Source organism: Callospermophilus lateralis, chromosome 16 (assembly GCF_048772815.1).
Source record: "Callospermophilus lateralis isolate mCalLat2 chromosome 16, mCalLat2.hap1, whole genome shotgun sequence".
Taxonomy (NCBI): Eukaryota; Metazoa; Chordata; class Mammalia; order Rodentia; family Sciuridae; genus Callospermophilus; species Callospermophilus lateralis.
The window spans coordinates 32040343-32064273 of record NC_135320.1 but is presented as its reverse complement, the minus strand read 5'-3'; the positions used below and the strand labels follow the sequence as shown (position 1 = coordinate 32064273).

General features: G+C 36.9%; 1 protein-coding gene across 3 annotated transcripts in view; it reads left to right on the top strand.

The window, feature by feature from the left end:
• Window positions 1–21293, top strand: part of Lactb2 (lactamase beta 2) — a 44649-nt gene extending 23356 nt beyond the window's left edge. For 2 of the 3 annotated variants that reach the window (XM_076835592.1, XM_076835590.1), the window contains 2 exons: window positions 2626–2707; window positions 3432–4246. In XM_076835592.1, the coding sequence (XP_076691707.1) occupies window positions 2626–2707; window positions 3432–3475 (126 nt within the window). In that variant the 3' untranslated portion in view covers window positions 3476–4246. Of the gene's footprint in view, window positions 1–2625; window positions 2708–3431; window positions 4247–20945 lie in introns of those variants that run through there. The other variant, XM_076835591.2, reaches the window with a different exon arrangement.
• The last annotated feature ends 2638 nt before the right edge of the window (window positions 21294–23931 follow it).

Sequence of the window (23931 nt, the reverse complement as noted above, 5' to 3'; positions counted from 1 at the left end):
GATGTCTGAGCCCATCACTGAATAAATTGCATTATGTGGCAATCAAATAGTTTTTAGTTTTTCAGCAAATGTTCTTTAGATATCTGCTGTGTTGGTAGAAATAGCTTAGCAGTTAAGAACATAGGCATTGGAGTTAGATTACCAGAGTTTGCAGGATACTTTGGTTCATGCCTATAATCCTAGCAACTCAGGAGGCTGAGGCAGGAGGATCACAAGTTTGAGACCAACCTTAACAACTTCACAAGGCCCCAAGCAACTTAATGAAACCCTGTCTCAAAATTAAAAAATAAAAAACTGAGGGGTGTAGCTCAGTGGTAAAGCACCCCTGGGTTCAATTCCCAGTACCAAAAAGAGACAAAAATTTTTTTACCTGAATTTTATTTACACAACAAATACAGCCATAAAATACATGAGATTGTTACTAAAGATAAGTTTAGAAATGTAATCTGGAGCCATTTAGAATTAGGGAAGGACCGAATGTCCCTATAGTCTTAAATCATCAAGAAACAGTTCATACTCATCATGTTTTGTTCTAAAAGAGAGGGATAATGATTAAAACAGCTAAAGATTTTTTTAAAATGTCATTGTCTGGAGCTGTCAGTAGAGCTCACTGATAGAGCATTTGCCTAGCATGTACTAAACTCTGAATTCTATACCCAGCACTGCAGGGAAAAAATACTAATTTACAAAAGAGTAATGTAAATATTTAAATTGTATGAAACAGTTCATTTCCTCATAATTCTAGAGTGTAACCTCTATATATAGGTACATAAAGGATGGGCTTTTTTTTCTTTTTATTTTTTTCTGACCTAAGTACAGATAGAAAAACACTTCTAACCCTCACAAATGAGTCATCAAGAAATTGCCCTGACCTAAACTAATGTAAATTCTGCATTCAGAGGTGTATTCAGAAGTGTATTCCCTGGGTGAGTGTTAAACATCTTATGATTATAGGCTGGCATTAGGTATTCTAGAGTGACATATTCATTCAGCATTTGTTGAACACTTTTATATGACACACTATAAGAAAGTGCAGAGATACAAAGAAGACTATGGATCCCTGACCTCTAGGAATTTGTGGTTTAGTGAAGACACACATGTTCAACAGGTACTCATAGTAGTGGCTTTATCATAATAGTTAGTGTGCATTTATTGAGACATGACTGCATGCTCGTGGACACTATCCTAAATGCTTTATACAGCTTGAGCATCCCTAATCTAATAATGCTCCAAAATCTGAAACTTTCTGAGTGCAGATGCACAAAAGGTTTTAGACTTTAGACATTTTTGAATATTCAGATCTTGTATTTTTCTACACCAAACTTCCTTCAAGTCCTATACCAAATCTGTCAAGGCACAAAAATAAAAATCATTTCTACCTAGTGAAAATTCAGGGTTAATGATGCTTGTCTGGAAAACCTTTAGAAACTTATGGAACCTTGAAGAAGGTGCACACATTTTCTGTATCAGAGGAGAAAAAGTTACTCTAGACAGAGGGAAGGTTGCATTCAAACACAGTTAAAGATCATTATGTGTTTGGAAACTCAAAAAGAAACCACATGACTGAAGCACAGATTGCATATATAGATGGATAGGAAAGGAGTCCCAGGAAATGAGGCAGGAAAAGGAGGTACAATCAGATCTGGCTCATTGCCAGCTAAACAAATTTGGTCTTTAGCCAGTAATCTGGGAATAATCAATTAAGGATCTGGGGTAGGGAACTCACATGATGAAATCTAGAAACTCAAATTGGTATATATAACCTGTTACTGGATCTCAGGGAGAGTTAGAGGTTAGATATTCAGATTGGGACCAATCAATGCCTGTATTGTTGGGTGGTGATTTGATGAGTACGAAAGAGAAAAGAACCAATGGTACAACTTACTGTAAACATCAATACTAAAGAGAAGTCTAAGGAAAAATATCCAGGATGAAGACTGATTATTACAGCAGTGGAATAAATGAGAAAAGAGATGGTCAAAAAAGAGAGAGTAGCTGATTAATTTCAGGTACAAAGAGTATGCAAAGAATCCATTGCATTTTGACTGAAGTTATTTGATGATCTTGGCAAAATACTTTCAGAGAATTGAGAAATAGAGATAGTGAATTTAGACAAGAAGCTTGGCTTCAGAACTATATTCTGTATCTAAAGAATAAAAAGAATATTTGCTTTGATTTTCATTCAAGTAACAGTTGTCATTATTATATTATTTTGGCAAAAATAAGAGGAAATTATGTCATAAAGAATAAAGATATTATCATGTAACCTAATAAATAAACTACAGGGCCAACTGTCGAAAAACTAAGAATTTTTGCATTTATTTATTCCTTCATTCGTAAAATATAAATGAATACCTACTGTGTCAGTAAGCTGAACACTGAAATTCAGTAGTGAACAAAACAGACACTGCTACTATTAGGCCTTAGTCTATTTTATCCATAGAAATACATAGGAATATAGTATCCTAAAGCAAGGCATTTACAAAGTGAAATTTTATAGGTTATAACTATGTAAAAATGTGTTAACTTAAACTTTTTATGTTGTATTTTGTTTTACTTTAAATTTTTCCAAAAAAAGGTGTTCTTAAAAAAAAAAAAGTTTTTCCTTCACCCTTGTTCTTTTAGAATATTCCTGAGAATTTACATAAAATGGCTGAACGTAACGTCTTGCTTCATTTGAAAAAACTAGAAAAAGAAGGGAAAATATGTAAGTATGTTTCCAAATTTTAACTTTTTTACCTCCTGCATTTAACATATTTCTACAGATGCACTAGTTTCCTTTTAGGAAAACAGCACCCATGAGAGTTCTCCCTTGAATAACATGTTAAGGTGGAAACACAGGCACTAGGAAAGTTGGCAGCACATGGCAAGTTGGCTACAAATTGGAGCCAGAAGCTCCCACAGGAATTAGAATCTCGCATAGTGTTCCAGTCTTCACCCATCAGAATGACACTTAAGAATAGTACATCAAGAGGATAGCTTCTCTTCTCCCAAACCCCAAGACCACAAAGAATTTTGCATGTGGAAGATTGGGGACCAGGGAAAGGTTAAGCAGCAGTGAATGTAGTGAACTCAAAGATACCATAGTAGTAATTCTGTGATTGTTTACTAGTGTTAGGATAAGTTCTCAAATCAATAATCTTTATTGAAGTTTAATCCTTAAAATCAAAAGATTTTCAAAGCCTGAATATTGAGGGGCTTGGGCGTAGCGCACTTACCTAGCACATGTGAGGCACTGGGTTTGATCCTTAGCCCCACATAAAAATATATCAATAAAGTAAAGATATTATGTCCATCTACAACTAAAAAAAAATTTAAAACTTATATTGAGCAATGAACTTACTTAAGATTGAGGGCTTTTTCAAGCCACAAATAAAATTCAGTGAATTTACTTACCTTCTTAAATTTTTACCCTGATTTTCTTTCCACAGTTAGCAACACGGATCCTAACAAGAAGTGGAGAGCTGCACTTTAGTTTCAAATTAATGAAAGTTTTGTTTTGTTTTGCTTTTAGAGGATGGTATGTTTTCTTAGAATGTGGGTTATATAGAGAGAATATAGATTGTAGAATTCAAAAATACACTTCAAAACAATGTTTGTTCTAAAATACGTAAATTGCATTTGATATCTATAGTATAGGGTTTTTAACCTTGGTCTTTTAACATGTTACCAAAAATTCAGAATCCAAGAGTTTGTCAATTTTTTGTGAATTAAATAAAATGGCTACTTTCAGAATAATAAAATTTAGCCAAGCATACTGATGCACACCTATAATTCTAGGAATTCAAGAGGCTAAGGTGGGAGGATCGCAAGTTTGAGGCCCTCATGGGCAACTTTGCAAGACCCTGTCTCAAAATAAAAACCAAAACTAGCTTGGGATGTGGCTCAGTAGTAGAGGCACCCCTGGGTTCAATCCCCAGTACCACAAAAAATAAATTTTAAATTTTGGTAATGTAAACCTGATATTACTTTTGGAGATTAGTTATCTATTACCTGTTTTCAGTAATACTATTTTCTCTAACTGCTTCATTTAACAGCCCAGATTTCTATATATTCTTTCCTTTTCCTCAATGCTTGTCCTTATCTATAGATAACAGCTTGTTTTCACGTTTCTATCAATTACATTATGATTAAGTATTGGTTCCGTAGCTTGTATCATATGTATTTTCTTGTAATGGTATCCCACAAGTGATTCATGTAAATCAATTTGGGAAATTGAAATTTATTAAATTTCCAATTTAAAGTATTATATGAATAATTTGTTTTTGTTATCCATTAGTACAAGCAGCATACTTTCTGAGTTTAATGTTTGTCCATAGTCATCAGCTTATATATGAATTATATAACAAAAAGTTGGTTATAAATTAGATTATAATACAGAGCTTTTTATTTTAATATAAGTAGTATTCTTAAATAGTTTAGGTTCAAAGGACAGCTCATCAATGCTTATTTAATCTTAATAATGTTGACAAATTTCAATACTGAAATAACCTTGAGTCCTAATAGAATGTGCTTTCTTGAATCTTCCCTAAAGGTAACACTTTAATTTTGGGTGTGTGTGTGTGTGTGTGTGTGTGTGAAGTTTTTCAAAATTATCTTTAACACCCTCACTTCCTTCTACTGCTTTTTCCAAGGTTCCTAGTATACTCATAGCACTCTAAAACACATTCTCACACCAGGACACCTCTTATATATCCAGAACTGTTCCAAACTCAATAACAAAAGAAACAAAGAGCTCAAATCACAAAGAACGTGAATAGACATTTCTCCAAAGAAAATACACAAATGGCCAATAATCACATGAAAAGATGTTCAACATCACTAATCATTACAGAAATGCAAATCAAAACCACAAGATACCACTTTATGCCCATTAAGATGGCAATTATTTTAAAGAGAAAAAGTAGAAGAAAACAAAATAACAGGTGTTGGGAAGGAAACTGAGAAAGGAAATTGGAACTCTTGTGCCCTGCAGGTAGAACCATAAAATGATGTAGCTGCTATGGAAAAGAGTATAATGCTTCCTCAAAAATTTAAACATAGAATTACTATATAACCTAGCAGTTCTACTTCAGAATATATGCCCAAAAACAATTGGAGCAAGGACTTGAACAAATATGAACCAAGATTTTTAGCAACATTATTCACAATAGCCAAAAGATAGAGAAGCAACATATGTATCCATCAAAGGATGAATAGATAAATAAAATGTGGCATATACATATATAGTAGAATATTATTCCACCTTAAAAAGGAAGGAAAATCTTACATATGCTGTATCATGAATAAAACCTGAGGACATTATGCCAAATGAATAAGTCAATCACAAAATGACAAATACCACATGATTCCAATTTCATGAAGCACCTATAGTAGGTAAATTCTTAGAGACAAAGAATGGTGACTATAGGACTGTGGGGTTATTATTTAGTGGGTAAGGAATATTAGGGGAAATGGAGATGGGTGGTGGTGGTGGTGATTGTAAAACAGTGTGCACACACTTAATGTAACTGAACAATTACCCTTAAAATGGTTAAAATAATAAAATAACTTTAAATATCATCCCCCATACCACCAAAAAATAAAAAGCATATCAATACATAGCAAAATTGAAATGAGTAAATCTGATTTTTTTAGTTCATGAATGATTAGTCTGCCTTTTAATTAGCTTCTCCGTTCTTTCCCATCGACTTGAATGAAAAATATTTTTTAATTGGTCAAAAAGAAAGCCCGTAAGTCATTCCTTATTTGCTTCCCTTATCTCCTATGCATATCCTCACGTGTCTGTTCCGTCTCCACAGTTCATCATTACCTCTTATTCCACCACTACTTCTTAGTCCAGGCCAATATCCTTTCTGAACTGAACTAGTGCAGTTACCTTTGATTTAACACTCCCTACTTCTTTCTTGAAGGAAGTTGGGAGTCTGAGGTAAAAAGGACATTCTGAGCTGAGAAAAATCTTATGAAATCCATGGAAGCTTTGTCTTTTTATATTACCATAGCATACCTCAGATACTATTAGTGGGTCTTTTGGAAGAGGGGTAGTAATGGAAAGCTATAAGTTTATTAGTTACTGAGAATCTAGCAACAGAACTTTGATTAAAAACAATGGTGTGTATTAAATTGTTCTGTGCCAGGTACTGGGCCAGGCTCTGGGGAAACAAAGGCAAACTAAATGGTTACTCTGCTCTCAAAAGAACTCATATTCTAGTTGTGGAGACACACAGTTACAATGTGTAAAGCTATTATATTTGTTTGGCATAAAGGAAAAATACTAGTCAAGTTGTGTTATAGAAGGCTGCTTAGAGAAATCTGACCTCATAAAAGATGAGCTAAATAAGTGATAACCAAGGTTAGGGGTATTGGGAAATGGGAGTACTTGTTCAAATTGTGTGTGAAGAAATTGTGTGTTTGCATGTGAACAGATATGGCAGAACGTCCTATAGTTTGGGAAACAAATTTATATGACACGATATATGGTGTTTGTGACTGAGGTCACAGGAATAACAAATATCTCATGGGAACACAGGAATCAGTGTACTGTCTGCAGTTATGCTTCACAAAGGCTAGAGTACAGTAGTGCCCCCTTTTCCATAGAGAATACTTTCCAGGACCCCCAGTGAATGCCTGAAACTGCAGATAGTTTCAGGTGCTTTCTTTGCTATGTATACATACCTATGACAAAGTTTGATTTATAAATTAAACAGAAATTAACAATGATTAATAAAAAATAGAACAACTATACCAATGTACTATGATAAAAGTTATGTGAATGTCTGTTCTCTCTCCCTCAATATCTTATTATACTTTCACCTTTCCACTTAAAGGAAGAACTTTATAGCTTCTCTTTGGCATATCTCAAAATGAGAAAAGATTCAAGTCAAAAGTTTTTAATTCTTTCAACACTATATAGCAACATCCCTTTCCTTACAAGTCTTTTATCAGAGCAACAGATCAAAATGAGACTTGCTTTCAATTTCTAGAGCGTTGGAGCAAGAAAACTTTTGTTATTGAGTCCTCCCCTCCCTTTCTCCTTCTGTCTTTAGGGGTGCTTAGAAGAATATCTTGTTTTGGTTGGGGAAAAGTTCAGTGTTTGAAATATTGACTGTGAAAATCTTGGTTCCAATTGCATCAGTGTTGGGTCTTTTGAAACAAGTTTGGGATTGAAGGGGGAGAGGAAAGGTACATATGTAAAAGTGTCTTTACTTGTGTATGCATAAAGTGTCTTTGTAAAAACACCAAAAATAACAAAACAACAACATGGGTTACATCCCAGGAGGAAAACTTTCAGGCATCTAAAGGACAAGGAATAGGACTGGAAACTTTACACTGTATCCTTTATAGCTTTTGAATTTTGAATTATTTGACTGGTCTATTGAAAACATAAATAATAAAACATTTTAAAATAAAAGGTCCATGCTTGTTTCACAGAGTCTAATGATGTAGTCCCCCCAAACAGTGCGGTAGTACATGACCAGTGGAAAAAGGAAACTCAAACTCCCACCCAGTTCTGCTGAGGAGCTCATAAAAGAGGTCTGGGTTAGAGGTACACATTAGGAAGCCATCAGCACTCAGGTGGCACTTGAAAGAACAGGAAGGTAAATATGTGTAACAACCTTGGAGTGGTGTTGGGGAGGGGTCCAGGAGAATTTGACAAGTAAGATTAAAAAAGACTGAACAAGGACAAGATAGTCACTGGGGTAGGAGTGTTATAGCAAGGGAGGTATCAGGTGTCATGAAAATGAAGGCCAACAGTATTAAATGATGTAACAACATTGTCAGCTAAGCAGCTACTTCCAATTTTATCCTGAAAGATTGCCCATAAATGTTAAATTTTGAGTATTCTGCATCCAACAAATCCATTTTAGTAACCATTTAACATAATATTGTTTGGTAAAAACATTAAGCATTTTTACCTAGAAATTTAATTCTTGGTGCTGATGATTTATGTCAGATTGATTACATTTACTGCTACTCCTTTCTAAGACCCAATTTTAAAAATCACAGGTATACATAAAAATAATAGCAAAACGTATAAACCTATATGTTAGTAAGTTTTCAATTACTGTAATAAATATCTGAAATAATTCAACTTAAAAGGTGAAAGAATTATTTTGGCTCATGGTTTCAAAGCTTTCAGTCTATGGTCACTTGGTGACATTGCTTTTGGGCCTATGGTGAGGCAGAACATCATGGTGGAAACACATGGCAGAGGAAACTGCTCACCTTGTGGCAGCTGGGAGAAGAGATGGAGCTGATATCCCAATGTCCCCTTCAAGGGCATGTTCCCAGTGACCTAACTTCTACCCACAAGGCCCCACTTAACAGTTCTACCACCTCCCAGTAGCACCAAGCTGGGAACAAAGCTTTTCATACATGGGTCTCTGGGGGGAGTTTCAAATCCAAAATACAGCAGCTTGCAAAGACAGAGGAGACTATAGGGACTTGAAACAAATTTTGAGAAACAGCAGATGAAATGAGGGCAATGATAAAACCATAACCAATATATAACCTAGTAACCTATTGACTCCAATTCACCCTACAAACCCCTGAGAAGATTAGGACATGGAGGTACCAAGTCTAGAAGATGCTAGTCTAGAAATGGGATTGTTGAAAGCCTATATGTGCAATATACTCCAGTGTCCCTTTGCTAGTACAATGTAGCTGGAAAACCACCACTTTCAGCCACACAAATTGAAAGGGAAAAGTTTATTCTTAGAGGTGAAGAACGGGGGCGGGGATATGGGAAAGGATAGTAAACTTCCATTCCCCATTGCTTACCTCTTCCCAGAACAGTCACCTTCAAGTATATGAAACCTGATTAACGACTGAAATTTTTTTTCCAGAGAAAAAAATCTTCGCTTGCAGTAGTAATGTGTGGCTTCTGCAATAGAACTGCCACATCTTCTCAAAATGAAACCTACAAGTTAACAAACATACACATACACAGTTACCATCTTCAATCAGTATCTCGTAAAGATACAAAAGTGCAATATGAGATTTAAAGCAAAATAACAATGCAAGAAAAAGTAATTGTTAGTGTTTTAGTTTGGCTGTGAGGAATGTTGATAGATAAATGATTGGATGATGACAGCTATACCCTAATCAGTCCATCCTAGTTTGAATGAACTGACTGGATAGTAACTATGCAAGTGGGGGTATGGCTAGAGGAGGTGGATCAATGGTGGCATTCTCTAGAAAGGTGCACCTTGCAACCCCTTCCTCTACTACTCTCTCTGCTTCCTGACCCCACCATGAGCAGAGCATCTTTCTTCTGCTGGCCCCTTCCCCCATGCCTCATCTTAGGCTCAGCACAATGGAGTCAGCCAACTATGAATTGAGACCTCTGAAACCATGAGCCCCAAATAAACTTTTCCTCTTCAAAGTTGCTCTTATCAGGTATTTTGGTCACAGTGAAGAAAAGCTGACTTAAACAATTAGTATCCTTAAAGAAATAAAGGTATTATAATTCATAAAACATGAACAGGAAATTATGAAAAACAGCTCTATGAAAAAGCTTTGGAAAGTAAAATATATAACAAAAATGAGTCCTAGTTTGGAAAACGAAGTTGAAAATGTTTTCAGAAAATAGAACAACAAAAAAAAAAGATGAAAAATAGAAAAAAATTGAAAACTTCAAGAGGGAATCAGAAACTACAACATCAAAGTAAGAAGAGTTCCAATATATACATGAAAATGGGTGAAATTTGTTAAGAAAATATCCCAGAATTGGAGAATATGAATCTAAAATGAAAGTGTCTGTGTAGTGCCTAACAATTAAAAACACAAATAATCCATACCATTTTGCAATTTTAACCAGAGGTAAAGTACTGAGTGGTGTGATTAAAATATTGGGGTGTAATGGTAGAACTAGGAGTCTGGAATCATTTAAAAGAGAACATGAATCAAAATAGCACTGATTTTTTTTCAGTGTAATTGAGTATTAGCATATAATGCATTCAAAAATCTGAGGGATAAATTATTTGCATACTAAAAATGTAAAACCAACCAATTAACATGGTGTGAGTGTAAGACTTAAAAGATGTGTCTGCCATGTACCTCTCTTTAGAGAATTGCTGGATAATGTATCCCAGAGAAATAAGAAAAAGGAAAGAACACAAGTGAAATCATAATTCCAACAGAAAAAAAAAAAAAACATCAAAAGGAAATTCCAAGACAAAGATGTATGTTTTCGTTTTCTGTCTCTGTGACAAAATTCTTGAGAGAACCACCTTATAAGGAGGAACAATTTATTTTGGCTCACTGTTTCACAGGTTTTAGTCCCTGGTTACTTGGATCTGTTGTTTTGGAAATCGTGATTATGTGGTAAAGTTGTTCACTTCATGATTGCTAAATAGCAACGAAAGAGGAAGGAACCAGGACCCCAATATCCCCTCAAGGATCACCCTCTAATGACCTACCTCTCACAAGGCTCCACCCCCTAAAGATTTTTTCACTTCCCAACAGTGCCACAGGCTGATGGTCAAGCCATTAGCATTTGTGATTTTGAGGGACATTTAATCTCTAAACCATAACATTGTGCCCTATAGCTTTCTCCAAATTAGAGTAGGAGGAAGGGGGAAGGAGTTCAGAGAATGATCTCCAGAGGGTAGCAGTGGAGTCAATAAGTATATTTGAGCATGTAGGAGGAAAAAAACACTACTGGTAATATAATATCTATAGTTGAGTAATTTAAAATATAAGTTTAAATAAAACTATGCTCATGAAAAAAAAGGAGAGACAATTATTGATCCCAAAAAACAAAAAAGTTATGCAAGAAAGGGGATGATCATGAAATACTTTTGACTCTGCGTTTTTACATAGGCAATTGTAAATACTGAGTGAAATTTGCATTTTAAGATGACAGGAAAAAATAGGAGATTAAAAATGCCATATCATCACATATAATAACAGAAAGTCAAAAAATTGATAAATCAAGAAATGGACCGGGTGCAGTGGTACACACCTATATTCCTTGCAGCTTGGGAGGCTGAAGCAGGAGAATCACAAGTTCAAAGCCAGCCTCAGCAACTTAGCTAGGCGCTAAGCATCTAGGGCTGAGGAGGTGGCTAAGTGGTTAAGTACCTCTGAGTTCAATCCCCAGTACCAAAAGAAAGAAAGAAAGAGAAACAAATGGAAGTATAAGCATTTTATTGGTTAATACCAGAAACACATACACATATACATATACATATACAAAGAGTTATTTGCTTTGGGGAAGTATGAAGAGGAGAGAGATTTTGGAAATCTTTTTCTTGTTTGCTATTATTTGTTAAATGATGTATATTTGTCAGTTTAAATTTTTAATGTCACAGTATTGTTATGCAATGGGTGAATTTCCACTTTTTAGTCTGATAGAGCATATGTTTATGTCCGAGAATTTTCTCCTGCAAAAATTATCAGGAACTGGAAGCAATGAAAGACACATGATTATTTAATTCTCACCCAGGTCTCAAGAATCTTTAAGTTCATATTTCTTCATGGTTACTATTCTCAAACATCAAGTTTTCCCTAAGAGCAAATTCTTCAATTACTTTCTAGACTGAAGGACATAAGAAATTAGGAGAACGGGAGTCAAAGACCTTCAGTGACCTTTCAAGTTTCACTGCAGTCTGAAAACCAACTGAAGAGCACTAGATCCAAGGTTATCTGAATCTAGCAGAGTGCTATTTATAGCTCTGTAGTAGATCCCAACTTTGTTTTTCAATGTAATAGATATTAAAGATTTATGATAATTCAAATTTCTCTTATTGAGAGCTGAACTGAATTTAGGATTCAATAACTAGCTAATGTAAAGAGAAAAGAACTCTGCCTCTCCCAAACGCACACCACTTTTTCTCCATGGTTGGTTTGGTTACCCACTACAAATTCTGCAGGAATGCTAACATTTATACGGCAGATTCCCTTACTTATTTTTACTAGTACTTTAAAAACATTTGGAATGACTAACAACCACAAGCATTCCTCTGAAGAAAAAATAATTTTTTTTCCTTGTGTATTTGAAAAAGACCAATCTATAAAAACCTGTTTTGCTACAAATCAGATATTTCCAAACGTATCAGCAGTTCAGGACACATGTATAATGACCATATATTATGCAATTTGATTGAAGGAAAGTGTATTTCTACAAAACACCAATATGTTAGCTTTCCATTATATAACAAATTCCTAAGATAATCATTTAATGAGTGTTTTAGTCAGCTTTTTTATCACCAAAAGACCTGACAAGAACAGTTTTAGAGGAAGAAAAGTTTATTTGTTGCTCATGTCTCAGAGTTCTCAGTCCACAGACAGCCAACTCATTGCTCTGGACCCAAGATTATGCAGAACATCATCAAAGAACCATGTGGAGGAGGAAAACAGCTCAGAACATAATAATCAGAAAGCAGAGATTCACCAGGGACAAAATATATACCCCAAAGGCATGCCCCCCAATGACCCACCTCCTCCAGTCATCCCCTATCTGCCTACAGTTACCACCCAATTAATTCCTGTCAGCAATTAATGCATTAATTAGGTTAAAGCTCCCATAATCTAATCATTTCACCTCTAAATTTTCTTAAATTGTCTCATAGATGAGCTTTTGGGGGACACTTTATATCTAAACCATAACAGAAATAAAGGTCTATTTTGGCTCACAGTTTGGGAGATTTGAGTTCATGGTCAATTTGACCAGTTGCTTTGGACCCTGCAGCAAGTAGCTCATCACAACAAGGAACACAGGGCAGAGTAGAACCATTCAGCTCATGGATAGAAGAAAAGGAGAGAAGCAGTGATTGTTGCCACAAACCTTTTCAAAGGCCCACCAAATAGCCTAAAACCTCCTGCTAGGCCCCACCTCTTTTTCCTTTCTTTCTTTTTTTTTTTTTGGGGGGGGGGTGAGGGATGGTTTCTGGTAATTTAACACAGAAGCACTTTACCACATAGCTACACCCCCAGTCCTCCCCACTTTTTTTTAATTATTATTTGAGACAGAATCTCACTAAATTGCTTAGGCTTTCACTAAGTTGCTTAGGGCCTCACTAGGTTGCTAAGGCTGGCCTCAAACTTGCAATCCTCCTGCCTCAGCCTCAGGAGTCACTGGGATCACAGGCATGCACCATTGCAACCAGCTAGGCCCCACCTCTTAAACCTCTCAATAGTACAAGCTGGAAACCAAGCCTTTAACACTTGGGCCTTATGGAGAACATTTCACATCCAAACTACAGCAACTCATTAATTCATTTTCCCATGATTCAAAAAGGTTTCAATCCATTGAGGATTGATTTCTTCCTTTTAGAGTAGGACTAGTATCTATGCTAGTGGCAAATGAAGCACCTTATGCTTTTAATGTTTCCCCAAGGGCTAAAGAAAAGTTTGCACTAGAAGAAACTGTGTATATCAGAAGTCTTCCCATGTAAAAGGGAAACATTTTGTGGAAGAAGACTCTTGTTGCTTTCTTCCCTTGATTCAGTTTTCAAAATGTTAAAAATATCTGTTGCAAATGGCACATCTCAAGATTTTACATCAAAACCTGAAATGCTAAAGAATATTGTTAGCCATCCCTGCTTTCACTGCAAAACTATAAATGTGGTCTTGGACCACTTACATCATTATCAACCAGGGGGTTAAAAATGCAAGACTGAGGAGCTTACCTAGATTTTTTTTTATGAGGACAAAGGAATATTATTTTTGTCAATTTGCCCAATGATTCTCTTCCTACCTTAACAGAATTACAATTTAATATAGCATTAATTTATTTTTTATCAAAGTTCAATATAAGACACATATATAAATGTCATCTGTTTTTTATTTGTTAATACTATTGGGGACATTCTTTATTTTATTGTTTCATAAAATTTAATGTCAAAGAACACAATCAGATTTCAAAGCTGAAAAGAAGTAGATTTCTCCTGTGATGTGCTATTTCATGTATTAGACAACAGCTTATCAAATCAGACTAATTATCAGAATCACCTGGGGAACTTTTCAAACATATACAGTGTCCTAAATGCAAGACCATTGATCAGGGTCTCCATTATGAGGGTGTTCCATGTGATACTAATAACTAAGCATGTTTCCAAAACCTTACATAAGAAAATGTCTACTTATTCACCATGTTTACTTTTTGCCTTGACTTCCTGGAAGCCAGATTTACAGGATTCATTCTTGGAATTCAGTCCTTTAATATAATTATTCTCTCTTTCTTCTCCCATTTTATTGCTTGCCTCATTTAATGTAAATTTTAATAAATTTCAACTTCAGAGGAAATAATTTGTAATAGCACTGTCCTTTGGACAAGCACATTCCTTGCAATAGCATTTCAGCCCAAAATAAATTAGTTATTAGGATTATAGGGTGAAAGAATATTGTGGGCCATAAAAGTTTCACCATTCAGGCTGATGGAGACTTTGTAGGAAACTATTGTCTGTAAGGCACTCTGAAAATAATTGCAATAAAAATGCCACATACATAATTAAGCTCCCAAGCCCCCTTCAGCCTCTTTGATATGGGAACCCCCGAGACTAAATTCATTGCTCTTCTTGCCTTTTATTCACCTCCTCAAAGAGCTAATCCATGTTAGTGGTGTTGACCATTACCACCAGCCTGAGCCATTCCCAAATGTGTGCTTGGGCCTGAATCACTCACCAAAACCCAGGCCTCAAGCATTGGCTGTCTGCAGGGGCCCTGCATTTGGCCATCTCCCAAAAACAAGCATCCATGTGAAGAAACCCCATCCATCTTAAACTGAGCTCTTCAGCTTTCTCCACCAAGTCATCTTTTTGATGACCTCCCTTCCCCAACTCACCATTTGGGTAAATGGCACCACCATTCTCACAACCATGTCCCAAGCTGAATTAGTCCTTTGTCACTCCTGTTGCTTGCAAGTCCCCTCCACTTACCTGGGCAGTATTGGTGCTGTCACTTGAGGATGTAGTTAGAAGGCAGTTTGAGGACCCAAGAAAATACTGGTGTGTATGAGCAATGCTTACAGAAGTGATATATTGCTGAAGAAATGAAAGTGTCTGGCTTCACACCACAAAACCTATTATTTGTCTTAACCTTGAAGATTATTCCTGCTAGGTTCTGGATATGGTTTCAGTATTCACCAGTTTTTTACAGATTGAAGTTTACTTTCCATTGTAAAATGGTAAGAGGTTGGAAACCTGATTTGACTGTTGTGTTTAGGGATAGGGACTTTGAGAGATGATTGGGATTAGATAATGTCATCAGGGTGGAGCCCCCATTACTGAATCTTGGACTCTTTATAGGAAGTGAGAGAGAGATCAGAGGAGTCGGGCATGTACATATGCTCCCTGCCTCTTGCCTCGTTTGCTCCCAGCAGCATCAGAACTTTGCCAACAAGAAGGCCATCACTGGATGCTGCCCCCAGAATTTGTACCTACAGAACTGTGAACCAAAATAAACTAGAATCACCCGGGGCACTTGACCATTGAACCACATCCCCAGCCCTATTTTGTATTTTATTTAGAGACAAGGTCTCACTAAGTTGCTTAGCACCTCACTTTTGCTGAGTCTGGTTTTGAACTAGAAATTTTTTACCAGGGAGGTACCAGAGAATGAACCTAGGGCCACTTAACCACCAAGCCATATCCACGGCCCCATTTTTAAATTTTGAGACAGGACCTCACTAAGTTGCTTAGGGCCTTGCTAAATTGCTGAAGCTGACTTTGAACTTGTGATCCTCCTTCCTCAGCCTCCCCAGCCTCTTTTCTTTATGTAACTCTCCCAGGCTGTGGAACTGTTTGATTGGCAACAGAAAACAGACTTATATAATTTCTTTCTCTCTTTTTACCTAGCCTATTTCTTATTTCCCAACTAAAATAAACTACTACTAATTGATTTCCCTGTTTGTAGCCTATTCCTGTTTCCATTCATTATGGTAGTGATATTAATAGTATTTCTCCAATCAATTCCTGATCTGTACAAAATGGTAACACCTTACTTTATGAGTTGTCAGTATTAAATAGTTTTTAGTGTTTAATGCAAGGGTTGGCAACCAAAAATATTAGTTGCTTATATATTTTGTTATTGTTGTTATAAAATTTACATATTTTCTCATGATTATTTCACTTGGATTTATGCCAATTAAGTGCTACAAAGTGCTGTATTTACTCTTTAGTAAGATTTTTATCATAACTTTCTAAGATAAAATTCATATCCTTTATCTTGGAAGCTAAAATTTAATATAGTAGTTGTCAAACTTTAAACAAGTTATTTTCCTGACCCTGTTTCCTCATTTGAAATAGGGATATCATCATGCTCTATATTGATATGAGGTTAAAATTAATAGTATATATCAAAACTGCTTAGGGAATTGCAAATAAATGTATACATTTTTTTTTCATTTGTGCAGTAAACTTTGTTTAGAGCACATGGGCTGATGCAAACAAGGAAAAAGTTTCAAAGAATCTTGGCCCTCATCCCAAGACCTTGGTTCTAACCAGGCACTGGGCCAAATACCATTTTTTCATGGTTACAAGATATCTACTTAGTTCCACAGTCACAAATTCCCAGAGGCATAAGTCTTAATTTTAGAAGCAGTTTAGGAAAGCATTTTTCTCAGAATGATTCTTTCCATGTTTCGATCTCAGGTGAAAGTGGTCTACTGTGTGACCTCCAGGCAGATGTAAGTGCTGAATTATCTTATGAAGCATCCCCAGGCGCTCCTGCTCTCTCCAGCATGTGCCAACCCTCCCAGGAAACTATTAGCTTCCATTATTTTCCTGTCTGTTCATGAGAACTAGGGTTCTCTTGAAAGCACAACAAATTCAAACTAAGTCTTTCCTGTATCTGTGAGAGCTGAGATTATTTTACAAATCCTCTCTACGACATATCTCAATACCACTGGCTATTGCCTCAAATCTAAGCCATTCCATTCATTCTTCTCTTATTCATATTACATTAGATTGACTTTTTCCTCCCCTGATGCAACCATCTCCCCCTGTCCCTCCATCTCCAGAACTTTTCACCTATGGTGGTTTTATATTCTTATTTGCGTAACACCCCTTCCTCCACACTTTCTGTTAATACACTCATCTTACTGACAGGGAAAAGCATATGACTAGAACAAGCCACAATATTTGATTCACTCACATAATAATGTTAAACCTATTTCAAATGAGAAAACAGTTCCTTGAATTCTTTTTTTTTTTTTTTAGTCGGGGGTGGGGGTACTAGAGATTGAACTCAGGGGCACTGGACCACTGAGCCTCCCCAGCCTTATTTTGTATTTTATTTACGGATGGGGGGTCTCACTGAGTTGCTTAGCAACTCGCTTTTGCTGAGGCTGGCTTTGAACTAGAAATCCTCCTGCCTCAGCTTCCCAAGCAGCTGGCATTACAGGCTTGCGCCACCACACCCAGCTTGAATTCATTTCTTTAAGGTTTGACAACTACTTTTTACCTCTCAGGATAAATAATGTGAATTTTATCTTATAAAATTATGGTAAGATTTTACTTAAGAGTAAATACGGCATTTTGTGGAACTTAATGGGTATAAGTCAGACTGAAAAAAATTGTAAGGGAATATGAATATGTGAATGTACTTTTAACAAGAAGAATAAAAGCCACTAATATTTGTTGTGTGCCAAACATATGGTTAACATTATGAACTACTCATTTAATAGTGACCACAACTCACCGAGAGAGGTCTGGTTGTTTCTTTCCTACAGAGAAGGAAATGATTGGACAGATATTATTAATAAACTGTCACCACCATCACCATAATGATGAATTGAAACAATAGGTTGTATATGGGAAATCAACTACAGTAGTAGTCCTCCTCATCCTTGAAGAATGTCATGAGACACCCAGTCCATGGATGAAACTATGGAGTGTACCAAACACTATAATTTAATTCTTTTTCCACCTTAACTAAGTGCTTATCACACGTGGTAGTCATTAGTTTTGCAGTTTGAGGTGGGGACTGTAAAACGGGCATAAATTTCTTTTTATTTCTTGATAATTTCACAGATACAATCACTTTATAACTGTCATTTGGCATATCTGAGTTGCCAGCAGCACTACTCATGCATATTGGGGACATTAGAAAATAAAATAAGGGTTATTTGAACACAAGTATTGTCTATCTGATAACAGAGATGGCTGCATGACTATGGGTGGGTAGCATGTATAGTTTGGAAACACTGTTCAAAGGAATGATTCACACCTTGGGCAGGATGGTAAGGAAAGTGCAAGATTACATCACATTACTCAGAATGGTATGGCATGCCAATTAAAATTTACATGTTGTTTATTCCTGGAATTTACCATTTAATATTTTAAACTGTGGTTGACCTCAAATAACCAAAACCATTAAAAGCAAAACTGTAATTCAGTTGAGGACTTCTGTAGTAGTAGTTTATTTTAATTAAGTAATGAACACTAGGCTAGGGAAAAATGGCAGAAAGAAATCTTCAAGGTTAAGACAAATAATAGGTTTTGTGGCTGTGAAGCCAGACACTTTCGTTTCTTCAGCAATATATCACTTCTGTAAGCATTACTCATACACACCAGTATTTTCTTGGGTCCTCAAACTGCCTTCTAAACTACATCCTCAAATGACAGCATCAATAAGGCCCAGGCATGTGGAGGGAACTTGCAAGCAACAGGAGTGACAAAGGACTAATTCAGCTTGGGACATGGTTGTGAGAATGGTGGTGCCATTTACCCAAATGGTGAGTTGGGGAAGGGAGGTCATCAAGAAGATGACTTGGTGGAGAAAGCTGAAGAGCTCAGTTTAAGATGGATGGGGTTTCTTCACATGGATGCTTGTTTTTGGGAGATGGCCAAATGCAGGGCCCCTGCAGACAGCCAATGCTTGAGGCCTGGGTTTTGGTGAGTGATTCAGGCCCAAGCACACATTTGGGAATGGCTCAGGCTGGTGGTAATGGTCAACACCACTAACATGGATTAGCTCTTTGAGGAGGTGAATAAAAGGCAAGAAGAGCAATGAATTTAGTCTCGGGGGTTCCCATATCAAAGAGGCTGAAGGGGGCTTGGGAGCTTAATTATGTATGTGGCATTTTTATTGCAATTATTTTCAGAGTGCCTTACAGACAATAGTTTCCTACAAAGTCTCCATCAGCCTGAATGGTGAAACTTTTATGGCCCACAATATTCTTTCACCCTATAATCCTAATAACTAATTTATTTTGGGCTGAAATGCTATTGCAAGGAATGTGCTTGTCCAAAGGACAATGCTATTACAAATTATTTCCTCTGAAGTTGAAATTTATTAAAATTACATTAAATGAGACAAGCAATAAAATGGGAGAAGAAAGACAGAATAATTGTATTAAAGGACTAGATTTCAAGAAAGAATGCTATAAGGCTAGCTTCCAGGAAGTCAAGGCAAAAAGTCAACATGGTGAATAAATAGAGATTGTTCTGACTGATCATGCCACACAAACCAATCTAATCTAGGTCCCTCCTTGAAAGCGTTCTGAAAAAAACTTGCAAATACCCATTTTTTTCCGTGTAAATAAATTCTGTTTACAATAAGAAAAAAAAGAAAATGAAGCCAAGTTGAAACAAAAGATGGTGAGGAAAGAGAGAAAACTCAATGAGTTCAAATGCCTAAGTCTAGTTCCTAAGATCCAGAATACATTCTGGTTCCTAAAGCTCTTTTGAGGCTGGGGATAGAGCTCAGTTTATAGAGTGTTTGCTTTGCATGCAGTAAGGCCCTGGTTTCTAATCCTCAGTACCCCACAACCCCCGCAAAAAAAAAAAAAAAGAAAGAAAGAAAGAAAGACAAAACCTGAAGCTCTTTTTGATTCTCTTAACTTTTGGTCCAATATATTCAATTTAGTCATTTGCAACTAACAGAGTTATGACTAATCTAATCTATTCCACTTTAAATAAACTCTCCTATATCCTCTATCAGTGCATTAAACATTCCCTCTGATTAGTTGCTTTAACTATATCTCTAAACACTGATTTCCTTGAGCCCCCTTAAGTGAAGCTTTTCCTCTCTCAAATTTGTATTTCTTAAGGTCAGATATGGGGATGACCATCTCTTTCCTCTCCAATTCATAATAGAACCTCCCTATTTTAAAATTCCTGCTCTTTCAGCCATTTTCCCTCTGCCTTTATTACTATGCAGTAAGGCCCTGGTTTCTAATCCTCAGCACACCCCCCACCCCAGCAAAAAAAAAAAAAAAAAAAAGAGGATTGGACTCTCAATCCTCCTGCCTCAACCTCCTGAGCTGCTGGGATTATAAATCCACTCTAGTTCATTCCACTAAAGTAACAGGCTGAGATGGCTCCATGTCTTGGGTTCCTGTATAAGCCAACGAAAACTCACTAAAGTTGTAAACAGTACAATGCAACTTAAGCTTAACCAATCAAAAACTGTCAAATAACCTCAAACTAGGGACTTTCCACTGGATGATACCCAAATAAGACATATACCTAGTTATGTCCCATCAAGTAATTACTTTGCTTCCTCATGTAACCATTAAAAGCTAGCTTCTTGTGCTGCAGAAGTGGATCTGCATTCTTCACTCTTTTAATGATCAAATTTGTTCTTTTTCTTCCCTCCTTTAGTGTTTAAAGGTACCCCTTCCTACAAAAAGTTACCTGAGCTCCATTATTCCTCTTATTTATGCTCTCACTCTCTCTCCTCTTCAAAGCAAAACTTCATTGAAAGCATTGTCTGTGCCTCCTGTTTCCATTTCTTTACTTTGCCATCATCACTTTCTGAGACTTATCAGAAACAGTAACTCAGACCATGATGTACTTCATTTAAGAAAGGCAAAAAACTCCCCTTTGAGCTCCTTAAGCTTTCATAGGTCAGAGGATCACAGCCCTCCCTGCACCAGGAATGGTCTGGGTGGGTCACAGACTTTTTTGTGGGGGAGGGGGAGCTGGGGATTGAACTCAGGGGCACTCGACCGCTAAGCCACATCCCCAGCACTATTTTGTATTTTTATTTAAAAACAGGGTCTCACTGAGTTGCTTAGCACCTCGCTTTTGCTGAAGCTGGCTTTGAACTCGCAATCCTCCTGCCTCAACCTCCGGAGCTGCTGGAATTACAGGCGTGCGCCACCATGCCCAGCTGAGTCACAGACTTTTCATAGTCATAACCAGACAGCTCTCTTTCAATTGTGAAATCCACCTTCAAGTATAATGTGCCATCTCCCGGCAGTCTTATCTACTATAACAACACTGCATTATAAATGTTTTATTATTTCCATAGCAGCACAATTTATACTCAAGGAAATTATGCAATTTCAAAATATTAATGGAATGTTTTTACCTCCTTGAAGAAATAAAATTTCCTCCTCTCAAGATGAGTTCAAATTTTATTCTTTTTTTTTTTTTTAAGTACTGGGGACTGAACCCAGCGGCGGGGCGGGTGGGGGGGGCAGGGGGGCCTACCACTGAGCTAAATCCTTATCCCTTTTTTGTTTTTTATTTTTATTATTTTTAAAATTTCTTTTGTAGCTGTAGATGGACAGCATGCCTTTATTTTTATGTGATGCTTAGGATTAAACTCAGTGCCTCACACATGCCAGGCAAGTGCTCTGCCAATGAGCTACAGCCCAGCCCTTATTATTATTATTATTTTTTAATTTTGAGAAAGGGTCTCGGTCTCTGTCTCATTATTGGCCTTGAACTTGGAATCCTCCCACCTCAGCCTCCTGAGTTGAGGCATGTGTCACCATGCCCAGCCAGTACTGTCTCTATGTGTGTGTGTGTGTGTGTGTGTGTGTGTGTGTGTGTGTGTGTGCTGGGCATGGAATCAAGGGCCTTGGGCATGGAAGATAGGTGCTTTGCCACTGAGGTATATCCCCAGCCCCCTCCAACCCCTTTCTTAATATTTTCTTCACATTCTTACTCAAAAATCTGGCTACAGCTCAACTGAAAACTAAAATCTGTTTTCCCTAGAGTCTTCTCAAGAGGTAAAGAGGTAGCAGTGTTTTCCTTCCCATGCTCCATATATCACAGAGCTTAGGGGTAGAGTAGATGTCTTTCATGACAGACCATTGCTGCTGACAGACCATTCTCCCTTTCTACACACTCAAACTATGCCATCCACTCTCTCCCCCATGGTAGTCATCTGCCAGCCTCTTGAGCTTTTCATTCACAGCAAATATGAGTGCCCGGCTGGCTCATTGGTTCCCTTTCCATTTTACTATTTCAGTCATTCTTGGTGACTTAATATCCATGTAAAGTGTGCGTCAGCACCTTAGCCTCTCATTGGGGCTTTACATGAATATCTCTTAGTCTCCTCACTTCCAAGGCTTTTCTCCTCTATCCCCCTCAACCACCAGTTCCCACCATCCTACCTGGCCCATCTCATTGCCAATTATTGCATTTCCTTTGAAATCATTTCCAGCATCCCAATCTCTTACCACTCTTCTTCAACTAACTACACCCCCTGCAACAATTCTTCCACCCCACTGATGCCTTTGCACTATGCCCCACCCCTTTTTAACTGGAATATTTTACTTGAAGAGAGTTTCAGGAAAGGACTGTTCCTCTCCTGAGGAGTGGGCAGGATGAGGTAATCAATAAGAGAGAAGAACACAGAGACTAGGAACATGGGAAGCCATTACCACCAACAACCTGAAAGTATAAGAGAGAGAATGAGATCATTGGATCCCAGAAAGAGCTAGAACAGTGAGAAAAGGAATACCTGACAAGGACTCTGGCCACAGGAGAACAAAGCCACTAACGGAAAGGTGGTAGGGCAAGGAGGAATCGAGGGAGGATGTATCGGAAAACACTCTGAATTTTTGGCATTAACTTCCAGCTCTATTCCAACTGGATATAGGTGTGCACCACCATGCCTGACCCTTTGCTGACCCTTTGAAAACACCCCTCTCTCATTGAAAATTACTTGTTTATTGTCTGTCTTCCATCCCAGGTATGAGCTTCAATAATAAAGACTAAAACTGTCTATTTACAACTGTATCCCTAGTACTCAGAACTTGTTTGGTACATTACAAGTTCTCTTTTTAAGTATCCTTAAGATGTGTATTTTGCTGAGCATGGTGATGCACAACTGCAATCCCAGTGGCTCTGGAGGCTGAGTCAGGAGGATTGCAAATTCAAGGCCAGTCTCAGTAATTTAGCATAACCCTAAACAATTTAGTGAGACTCTGTCTCAAAATAAAAAAATAAAAAGGGGCTGTGGATGTGGCTCAGTGGTAAAGTGTCCCTGGGTTCAATCCTGAGTATAAAAATTTTTTTAAAGATGCATATGTTTATAGAGCCATATTTCAACTCATTTTTATATTTGTTTCTTGGGCAAACTATTTTAACTTTTCAGTCTAGGCCATGTGAAGCCTTTTTTCCAATAAATACTGAAATTTCAATACATTCCAATAAAAACTGAAAAATATCATGCCAATTAATAGAAAATGCAAAGATGAAAAGATTCTCAGTTCCTAAGGAGCACTAGTCTAGTGGTAACACCCAAAAACAATTAGAATACAGTATGACAGTTGATAAAATGAAATGAAAATACAACTGAATCCTCATAGACCTGAATGTAAAAAGCTGAAACTATAAAACTCTTAAAAGAAAACACAAAAGTAATTTTTTGTAATCTTGAATTGGGCAATGATTTCTTATAAAATGATACATCAAAAGCAAGTGGTAAAAGACAGATAAGTTGAACTGCATCAAAATTAAAACCTTTTGTGCATTAAACGATACCATCAAGAAGGTAAAAAGAACACAAAGACTAGGAGAAAACATTTAAAAATACATCTCATAAGAGATTTATATCTAGAATACATTTTTTAAAATTTTTTTAAATGACCCAACTCAGGCTGGGCAAGGTAGCCCTCCCCTGTAACCTCAACTACTCAGGAGAATGAGGCAGGAAGGAGTATTACAAGTTCAAAGTCAGGGTTGGCAAGGTAGAAGCCAGCCTCAACAATTTAGGGAGATCCTTTTTCAAAATAAAAAAGGTCTG